The sequence below is a fragment of the Ptychodera flava genome, chromosome 1 (genome assembly GCF_041260155.1).
Source record: "Ptychodera flava strain L36383 chromosome 1, AS_Pfla_20210202, whole genome shotgun sequence".
Lineage (NCBI taxonomy): Eukaryota > Metazoa > Hemichordata > Enteropneusta > Ptychoderidae > Ptychodera > Ptychodera flava.
The window spans coordinates 53,760,608-53,772,154 of record NC_091928.1 but is presented as its reverse complement, the minus strand read 5'-3'; the positions used below and the strand labels follow the sequence as shown (position 1 = coordinate 53,772,154).

Sequence of the window (11,547 nt, the reverse complement as noted above, 5' to 3'; positions counted from 1 at the left end):
TAAGTGTGCACCATCTGTACAGTTGATGACATCACCGATCGGTTCAAGTCCGGATGGAGTGCCAGCCATCATACCTGCTTTCTCAAAATCATGTTCTTCTCCAGGCCATAAGCTTACAAAGGCTGCATCAATCTGACAATGCAATGACAAATGATATGCCAATTAAACTGACATGAATGTCATAGGTCAACTCCGGATTATACAAGGTTTAACTTACTGTGGTAACTTATCATTAAATATATCTGCTTTATCTTTTCCCTATTTACATATTTTGTTTTGTACTCGTCAGATTCTCGTATGTCCAATTTTACATACTTAACCAATATTTATTTTTATTCTTGTGTATTTAAAGTGGCACTCCCACTTGGTAACATTTTTAAAACATATCATTTTAATGCCAGCGGTCGATATTTGACGTGGCGACTGCGCGTGGGTCGCAAGATATCGATAAAAACATGTCCTCAAAAAAGTAAAAGTTTCCATTCCGGTGGTCCACCTAAATTCACCTTTCGAACATCGAACGTTCGGCACTGGGGCCATTGTCAACTAAGCTATGGAGTACGAGTCTACGCTGACGCTGCTGTACGCCACAGTACCACTCGCGTCGGTGATCGGTCATGCCCCATGGGAGAAAGCTGAGTCTTGCTGACTTTGCGAAAAAACGAAAAACAATTTTTGCTGATTCCACCAGAATTCGCATAGGTGACTAGCACAGATACGTGCGGTTGATACATGGCGGCCGCCGCGTGGTATGCATATATTACGCGGCGGCCGCTATGTATCGAACCACACCTGACCACAAGTACCTGTGTGGCAGACGACAAAATGTAGTCATCAGAGGCGGCTAATATTTTATACGTAAAAACTGATATCAATGTGGTATTTGTTAAAAATATAATACAACTGATTGAGAATAATGAAAACGACAACAAAAACTTACCTGCGGTAAAGGCAAAATGCTGTATACAAAGTCTTCGCAGTGGGAGGTAAATTAATTGCGTCGTTCGAACTTATTATGGACTCCCTAGAATATCGTCAATCAGCACAACAACAAACATTCGGGGGATTTCGGGTCCATAATCAGAAACGATCGTAAAACTTCGGGATGTGAAAAATACTCTCGGGAAATGACATGTTTTTATCGATATATAGCGGTCCGTACGCAGTCGCCACGTCAAATATCGACCGTTGGCATTAAGAAAATGTGTTTTAAAAATGTTACCAAATGTTAGTGCCACTTTAAGATGGTACTACAAGTACAAGGGTCACAGTAACACATCAGAACTTTGGAAAGGGAAAAAATGGTTCACTATAGTAATCAAAAGGGTGTGACAAAATAAAATAATTACCTCGTTATTTTCAAAGCCGTGATGAAGATCTCTCGGAAAGGCAAATGAGCGCATGTGATTTAAACTCAGTGTATCTGCTCCTTTTACACCATTTACAACGAGACAGCGATGGTTACTATACCAACCGTCAAGAAAACCTAATGTGAAAGATCCAATTAGTAATTCTGTATGGGCGTTGCGAAAACGGGCAAGGAAATGCATTCGAGAAGGGAATGTTGAGAATTTATCGTTACCATTACGGCCTGTACTTTTAACAGGTAGCTGCAATATGCCGAAAATCACAAAGTGTGACATGAACGTATACACGACTGCCAGATGTTACAAGGTCTGAAATGAGTATCCCATTACTTCAGCATTTTTCAATGCAAAATTTGTGACATGATTTGAAAGGTAAAGGTGGAGCTACACGTTGCCAACAGTATTTTTTCAAAGGAATATTTCTCACTCTAAGATGACAAAGAATCCCTTCATATTACATATTTTCAAACAGCAGAATATCTAACGTTTTGTATGGCAGCAGTAGTTTACTCGAAGGATGAAGGAGTTGTAAATTTAGGGGAAACCCCTAAATTTGGTTTTGATGATAAAAAATTAGTTTAAGTCTAAACCTTGACACTATTTTCTGAAATGTAATATATCGCTTATAGGAAGAGCATATGTAGAAAAAACGATTACTTTATTTTGGATTATCTATCCTCATTCTAAAATGGCATGGGTTGAAAGACTGACACTCATAAAAATGTTATAAAAATCATGATTAGCAAAATCAAATGCCTCTAATTCAAAATGTAAGAATTGTATTGCCAAATAAAACAGTAGTTTTGATACATAGCATTTACAGCGCCCCTGAGTCAAAACAAATTTCCAATATTCATCAACTTGCCTATTTTCTTGCCTCTAATGTCATTGGCCATGAATTATCTGGATTTCCAATAGGAACGAAAAAGCGCGATTCTCCTCCATAATTCATCCAAGTGTCAGACAGAGCCAAGGAGTGTATTATCTCGCTGTTCTTCGTCACAGCACAACCGTCAAACTGTCCTGACAGTATACCTGGCAAATAGCCAATGAGATTGGCCAAAGGAGAACGTTCTTCTCGTTAGTTTTGTTTTCTAAATCAAATACATATCCTGCTCCTCCCCACCAACAGTAACTTGATATACAAACTATTGTCCTTGTCAACACAATGCATTTTCACGTGATACGATGTTTTGTTCACAAATAAATTCTAAAGGGACTAAAATTCAGGTGTCATAAATTGTTCATGCTACATAAGCTGCTCTGACAAGTTAACAAATGAACGTTTCGATATGTATCAGAGTAAAACATGAAACTCTTCAGACATGACAAGGTGTTCGAAAATATTGAAAAATATATCAAAATTACAAAATTAAACTAAGAACGGAACTTCCACCCCAATCCATAGAGGAAGGCCACCACACATTTTTAATCTATCGATTAGTATGGTATTGGCATTTACTTTTCCTTTGGTGCTCAAAAAAAACAAATAAAATTTTGTGAAAGTCTGTATGGAATTGCCTGAAATGTTTGTTGGCAATATAGCATGGTGCAATTCTTGATTCGCTCATACGATTAACGCTGAAGACTTATCTATGGATGCCGAGATTCGATGTCATCATTGTATTAACGAATGCTCGTGATGGCACACAGATCTCCCTTTTCGATAAGTCATTCTAAACTGTTTCAGAGTTATTTACCTACGCCTGCAGATTCCATGTCACTCTGAATACCACCGACATGACAGTGGTAGTAGGGGGCGTGCTGAACGATGCATTTCTTACCAGCTTCCCTGCAAACTTGAAACGTCGGAAAATGAACATAAATATTTCACCAAGTCAATCCCTTCGCTTATTTACAGGAATACATTCGCCATGCATTTTGTATCAGGCCAAGTAAAAATAGGATAGTGTCGTTTAATTTCAGAATATGGCACTCGCGAGCTATTAGATGTACTATACTTGTTAATATTAGTTTGGTGGTTCTTAAAGGAACCATGACAGTAACTTTTGATATTATTTCATTACTTTCATTGTGTAAAAGCACTCTCCTTGTTTTCACTAAAGTACATTCAGATATTTCAAATATTAATATTATGCTTGCAAACACTTTGTTGTGATCGACATACTACCGTCCTGACGTTATTGTTGAAAATGAATTTTACTCCGGACGAAAATACAGCTAACCACAATCCTATGGGACATATCACCTGCACAGACGTTTCTGACAAGTTTAACGGTATACATGTCAGTGTTATTAAAAAGTGACATGGTAGACTATATGTGAGAGACTGGTCAAAGATAATGTAAACACTGAAAAGTTCAGGCAACGGAGTTTAACAGGGTTTGCTCTTGCTACTCAAGCTGATTAACCTTTTTGGCTAATACAGTGTGAACACAAGTAGCCATATTTTTTCTTGAGAGGTAATGTCAAGGGTCACACACATATTCATCTCAAAGGGTCAAATGTCATATTATAAACAGCATTATGATAACCAAATATTTCAGAAGTCTGCCACTGTCTCATCATCATATGTATCTTCAATGCTGCTTTAATAATTCAATAAAAATAATGCTTCGTATAAAACTCATGCATGACTAATGAACACTACTTGAACTTCCAAAAATCGACCAAAGAAATTGTGAAGTACAAAAATTACAGAAAAGTCAGAGTAACATCCTCAAGATCTTCATGAACGTGGCATGGCATGACATGATCACACTGATACTGATACACGTCGTCCATGGCAAAAAGAGAGCAAAACTCAGTAAGAATTTCCGACCTAAGTGAACACAGTGTTTTAAAAGCTGTTTTAAATCAAACTGATTTAAACAATCCCTCGATATAAAAGTGACATTTTGGTGACATTTCAGCGTGAATCATACCTTGAAATAAAATATAAACGTGAAACAAAGACATCATGTACGCTGACGTTCACGTTCAAGAGCATGGTGTGAACCGTGAACTGGCATGTACATTGGCTGCACGTAAAAGCAACTCTACTTTCCAAGATCAAACGGTCCCCGTCTTGTGGAAACAACAGCACAGCAGTGAAAATTGTAATGGTCACCAGTAAAAGCTCTTCACAGATGAAAGGATGATCGCTAAAAACAACTGAAATTGCATGTTTAGACTACGACAACCTCCCGGGAAAACAGGACAGCGTGAACGTGAACAAACAATGGCGAACGTCACTAGAGTGGGACTGACTATTCTATTTAGGTAACGGGGACAGTTCGGAGGGGCACAAGTACATGTCACGATGCTATCACGGGAACTTTAATGTCCCATTAATTTCTTTGCTCTGAAAAGTAATTTTACCAACTTGTACGACCCATTATACTCTGAAAACAGTTGCGGGGCTTATACTTAGATGAGTACGGTAGTACTATGGCGAAAGACTCCCCAAGAAGTAAAACAAAATAACGCAATACAACAGAACAATTGTAGAACAAAGTGGCCGAACGTACACATTTTGAGTCGCCAGTCTGGCGATTGTTCTGACCGTCTGAGTCGCCAATGAGTGAATCGATTCGCCATTTTGCCGTCTGGTGAGCGGTAGCGTGAACACTGTTTAAGCAGCATTGAGGTAAAATGATTTTGATATGATACTATTAAATTACCTTCATCCAGGATATCCACGAAGAAGCCTTTGATCTTATGATCATGCTCATCTCTGCGTAAGGACGAGAAGGAGAAAACCAATTTCTTTAATTCTGGTTCATATCATATTTGAAATGCTTGTTGCGTTTTTTACAGTTTATTAGCCACGATACAGCAGTCGTTTTTGTTCCATCCTCCCGGTCAGGAATCCGAGGTCAATGAAGTAATTTACGATTATAAAGGGTAAATTTGTATTTAGCAGCCTTTTTCTAAATTACATCCAAAAGACGGGAGCTGCAGCGGCGTTGACAGACGAAGAGACGTTTCTTTGGGAATGTTTCTGCTTTCTGTTCCTCTTTCTATAAGCAATACACTCAAAACATGACCACGGTAACTAAAGTGTAAGAAAACGGTCTCTATAAATACTCATCATTAGGAAAAATTTGCATATAAGAGATAATGTTCAGTTGGAAAAAAAACATATATGAATTCCCATTAAAGTTATGCATAATAAGGAAAGTCGTGTGTTTCATCTTACGCATAATAAAAAGAACAGTTGCAAAGGAGGTCGACCAGAAACGTATACGTCCTATCGTCTGCTTTTTCCTCAAGCCTACTCAATATCGTGTTTCCCATAGCTTTTCCCAGTTGATGGAACATTAACATAGATAGTGTTAGATCTTGACGACTATGTAACCCACGGATAATGGGATTTAGGAAACTTCCATAGCCGTGCTGTGTACAGAAAAGAAATAGGAAAGCGAATGAAATATCACAGTGGATATTGTGACTGTTATCAACAATATCTTTTCTGTACTATATAGCTTATCTTTGCCAATACCATGGAGATAATTCAGTGCATGCAGTACGTCGCCAACAAACGTGCGCAAACACTTAAGGTTCTTATCGCAAAAATAATCTTCAAATCTATTAGCCAAACAACAAACAAAGAGTTTATGATATATGAAATTTAATCTTACTTGGCTCGCATAACGCGATAGCATTGCACGGACCACCGGAAGAGGAACTCGTTCTGACAGCACAGAGGGAAGGATGCCGGGTGACGTAAGAGGGTTACCAAACGTGAGTCTGAATTCATCTTGGAGATCGTCATCAAAAAGTCGATGGCTTGCTGACAGGTGGTCAAAGTCATAACCCACTCCAAACCCTGTAGAAAAACTAGCATCAATTACACTGTGCTCAAATTTGATGAGAACAGAAGTACATACAAAACACCAAATATGACAGTTATAAGACAAACAGTTTCAGTTACGAAGATATTTTCGCAAAACTTGATATATTTCTCAAGACAATGAATGTGAACATTGCATTGTGCAGCAATCAAATCATCAAATATGAAGTTATCCCTATATTGTAGAGTTATTGTCCGCAAAACACCCTGTAATTCCTTGTATTATTGACTGTCTTGTGTCTGTGCATCATTGGGAGATTTGTGTTGATGTATTAGACAAAATGTCGTCCATCCAAGCTTTCTCATTTTCATAGCTGTTCAAGACCGGTATCTTATCGCGAGGAATACTTTTGACACAGTAAATCATGATGAAAAAATATACATACCGTACCATACCACACAGTACCATACCATACCATAGTTTTGATTTGGATATATCATTGTTATTAAAAGGGCAAATCTACCTTTAACGAAGATTCTTGTAAATTCTCACCCACCCTGTTCTGCCTTACTCCTTGATACACGAACCCTGTCGACCTCTCAATACATGTACATAACCCTTTTACCTGTAGCCAGTTTATATTTTAGTCTGAAATTCGTTACTTGCTTAACACAAGTAATGGAGAAGGCACTGCCAACTTGCTGATTTTAAGGCGTAATTGATTTACGTACTCATCTTTACAGCCCATTAGAACACCTAGTAGGTTTTGCCATAATTGCATAAACGATATGCTAAAAGATAGCAGCAATAAACAGTCAGATATTATTAAATACAATGTTACAATTGTTATTGTGTTGGAAGGTTGATTTTACACTTTGACTTGTCTTTGCCTGCTGAGAGGTACTCAGAATTATGGAAGTACTCACTGCAAGAGACAGTTCGTCGGTACTATATAGACTTTATTTCTTTGTTGACAAGCTTGACAGGTGCCATAGCCCAAGACAAGATTCTTTCATTGTCTAAATGTCTTGGGTTATCCGATGTTTGTTCAGTCCTCCTGCCCTGTTTGATGTATTTCCTGCCCTTATCAGTTGTATCCTTCACTCGTATTGTTTTAGAATGGGGGTTTCAACGTTATCTTCAAGGGGTGGTTTTACTCATACTTTGCTATTTTATACTTGCACAAACATTACAGGTATACTGTCACCTGTTTCAATTTCGCCACAGTTAACAAGGAAAGAGAAAATCTAACCAATCATAGATTTAAAGTGGGTGGCCGCTTTTAAAACAACGCCCTCACATGGACATTTTGAATACCGAAGAAAGCCCCTTTGACCACAGGTGACTGTATACCTTTAAATAATATGTGTGTCCAAAATGTCCTTTAACACTTTCATTCAAAATACCGAAGTAATAATGGCAGTGGGTTTTGAGTAATCTCAGTGTACGACGACCGGACAAACGGACGGCACGGTACCATATCTATATAGATATATACATAGTCCACACACGCGAGAGCGACCGACACCGTTTGACCCCATAAACCCCTATTTCAATATATTCACGTGACAAATGGGATATAACTATGAACTGGTAAATCAGTTTCATTTGAAAAGCCTTGCTGGTGTGATTAGATTGATAAGATCAAACTTCGAAAATGCCAGAAATAGAGCACTTTTCAAAAACCTTCATCGACTTGGTTACATGCCAGAAAATCCCGAGAGAGTTTGACCGGTTGACCTCGCTGTTAATTTTATGCAGGAAATTACAATAACAATGCTTGGTCGAATGACGCAGTGCCTTGAGGGTGGGATCGCAAGTGGTATAGGGGAAGGAGTACCTTCCCGATGGTGATAAGTGGTGCGGATTACCGTCGCCTAGGTGACTGGCGTTGCAAATACCTGGACTGAACCAACGCGTGGACTGAACCATTTGGTTTTTTTTGGGTGTCGATGGTACTTTGACAATAAAAGTAAAGATGCACAGATATCGAGTTTATTGTCTTGTTTATGAGCGGCCAGTATTTCCAACAGCATGAATTACGTGCATTTGCCCTAGAAGAAATAAATAATTTCGAATAAAACATCGCGAATATAACCACATTCCTTAAGCTCGACGTACCCCAAAGAAGCATGAAATCGCCCGACTTTCGATTGAAGAGATGAGTTTTGCCAAACCGCGTATACAGAAAAAGTGGCAGATGACTTTATTTTTAGAATCATAGACAGTATAGCGAGATGTGAAAAATGTGAGAGGCTCCCCACGTAACTATCCTAAATGTTTTTGTGTCGAGTTTGTGTTTGATTCGTTTCGAAAATGTGTTCCTAAATTCTTATCCGATTGTGGGTGTTGATAAAAATGTTTGTTTCGCTTTGGATATCTGTAGAGAAGTTTGGGTGAGTGTGTACGGTAATGTTTTGTTTGTGTGGGGAAAGCTTATGGCGAGACGCAGCCGGACCTATGTTGTTACAAAAGTTGATAGAGTCGCCCTTTGACGCTTGCGTTTCGAAACCCGGGTGTGGTTTCTCATCAGTCGCGGTGTAGATTCTTTCCTTAGTTTGTGTTGTGTGAAATTTATTTTAATGGATTTTAGTGGTCTTGCTTTTCGATTAGCGAGGCAAGTATATTAATTTTTGGTCACGTTGTGAGTCCGTTTGGTGGTTCGGTTTGTTTGTTCTATGTTTCTTTACTTCGGTAAATTTTGTTTTGACTGGTGTGTCTTTTAGATTTTTGCGGAGGTTTGTGAATTTTTAGGCAATAAGTACCACTGGGGGTACGGATTTTATGTTTATTGGATCAAGATACTCACAAGTATCCTGGTTGATGTGCTTGTTCTCGTACATTTGATTCATAGTTCGTTTACTTTGTTTACTGTTTGTTCTGGCTTGTTGTGTATAATACTGAGTGTTGCGTAATTGCCTTTCGCATTCGAGTACGTAATCGTTTGTGTTGACAATGACGAAAACCCGACCCTTGTCGAGGGTTTTTTTTCCCGAAATTTGTCTATTGTTTGCAAGCTGGTTTATCGCGATTCTTTTAGCACGCGACATGTTTTGTTTCCTTGTTTGAAAGGGTATCTCTAGAAGTGCGAGTTTAGCAGCTTCAGATAGCTTTCAAGTTTTGGTGTTTGTTGTTTGTGGAGCCCAATTTGACTTTTCTTTGAATTTGTGTTGTTGCGATTGTTTGTGTCTCACGATGTAGCGTAGTCACATTTTACGACTTTATTTGTTGAAATCCTGAGGTGGTTTTATTCTGTTTGGTTTTGTTGGCGTCCGAATTAATTTTAAGGCCTTTGCCTAGTACTATTTTTCGGAGTTTCATAGTTTGAGCGATGATAGGTTGTTGTTGAATTTCATGTTGTTGTCAGCTTTTCTTTGGAAATAGCTGATTTATTTCCACGGCCATTTTTTCTGTCACGTTATTTTTATGTGTACGATTTTTGTTATTTCTTTTAAGTGTTTGTGTGTTCTATGTCATTTTATGGTTTGTTTTTTTTGGGTAGTTCTCTTTTTGGAGTGTTTGGTGGCCCTGAAAAGGGCCGCTTGGTATGGGTTTTTGTTAGCGCTTGGCGCGTTTGTTTTGGCGATGAGCCTATAGCTTTTTTATGCTTCTTTTCGCCGATTCGATGTGCTTGGTAAGTAGGTGTTTGCCGCCTTCTTGTCACTGTGTGTGGGTACATGGACAGTCTGCATAGCCCTTGAATGTGGTCTCGATTTTGATCAAACCATGGAGGTACCTCCATGATCAAACTTACAATTTAGGAGTATATATCAAAACTGATAAATGATTTATGTTTTCACATGGGTTCACAAAAAGTTTCCCCGGTGTTCATTTTTGGCCCAGGAATTCCATCTACCCACCCTTTACAGAGTAGTAAGCTTATGGGGCAAGTAAATATGGATGCGCCGGTGCGATTCAACGATCAACCTGTATATCGCATCGAAAGTCAACGATTTTACGGCACGGACTATGATTTTATAAGTTTATACACAGTCCCTCGTGGATAGAGAGACTGTGGTTTATATAAAAATTATAAGGCGCGGGGTATTATATATTGACTGATTACTGTAGCTATAGATAGGCTACATTCAGGACGGGCAGCGACGGGCAGTAATTAGTAGGCAAAACCACGGTCCCTCCACAGAGGGACCGTGGCAAAACAGGTGTTTTCACCGTGGGCAGAACTCGTGCAATGATACTGAACATTAATAGTAAGCCTGTCACCTTGAAGGTAATGCTGTAGGTAAAACAGTAAGCTTACTTCAAACGCACGATGGTACAAACATTCCTACCTCCATGGTACAAACAACACCATAAGTGAAACGTACACATAGAAATACACGCGTTCCTACGTTGTGCCCACCCGGGCCACGCGATTAAAATATGACTGATACTGCTGGATAGTGTTAATTGGGTCGGTAAACAGTCAATTAATAGTTTAATTGACTACCTGGGTGATTGGCAGGTCGTGTCCAACGACGCATATGCAAAGCAGGCCAAAAGACAAAAGCCCCCAAAGATATTGACAGCTGGCCAGAGGTCACCATGAATACGTAATGACGCTTCACTACGCAGAAACTGCGTAGTCAAGCCCTTCTTAACCGGTCAAACTCTCTCGGCATTTTCCCTCATGTTGGTTACATGCAGATTTATAAAGTATCTTATAATCTTTTGAAACACAATAGAATTGATAATTAGACGATCTTTTGATATTTACTTCTCTGACGCATATTGCAAAAACTGAGGGTTCATGTATGTGTACGATACCCCTAAATCACAATACTTCAATTTCAACCAATTTGCCCGAGGTCACGGAAAAAGTGACCATATTTTAATGGTGCGATTGACCGATCGTTAACAAAAATGTAGATCTAAATTGTTTATTTTCTTGTCAAAAAAAATTGATTGTGTCAGTTTCCAAATCTTGCAACGGAGCACACTAGAAAACGAGATATATATCGCTAATGCTATGTGAAAGGCAATACATTGAATGACTTACCTTCGATTACCTGACAGGTGAAGAAGATGGCAAAGACGAGGCAGAGCTTCATTTTCATCAAAATGAGAGACATCCAATACCACGCAACAAAGACAGCGATATGTGAGCCGAAAACGGACGATCGATTGTATGCAAATTAATACGTAATACACTCTGACCTCTGCGAAAGTTCATATTTATCAAAGTTGTAGTGAGAGGCCAAACGTTTGACACACGCGGTCTGAATATAGATGCATGCATACGGTTTCAAATTTAAAGCTCCGTTTGCTGACATTTTCGATGTATTTTTGCGATACATGTATATACTTCCTCCTTGCTCTATTCCGAAAATTACGTAGAAATGAAAAGTGTCAATTTGTCAACACAGTAAATATGTGTGAATTGTCCGACGTTAATGATGGGAGAGCCGACCCTTTACCCTGACAAGAATAACATTTGTAAGACA

General features: G+C 38.8%; 1 protein-coding gene across 1 annotated transcript; it reads right to left on the bottom strand.

Moving 5' to 3' along the window:
• Positions 1–2,232: 2,232 nt before the first annotated feature.
• Positions 2,233–11,154, bottom strand: LOC139145720 (uncharacterized). Its single transcript, XM_070717035.1, has 6 exons — positions 11,103–11,154; positions 5,951–6,138; positions 5,509–5,705; positions 4,991–5,043; positions 3,068–3,166; positions 2,233–2,402 (listed from the first exon to the last, which is right to left on the bottom strand). The coding sequence occupies exons 1-6, from the start codon at positions 11,152–11,154 to the stop codon at positions 2,233–2,235; spliced, it is 759 nt and encodes a 252-aa protein (XP_070573136.1).
• Between the last annotated feature and the right edge of the window lie 393 nt (positions 11,155–11,547).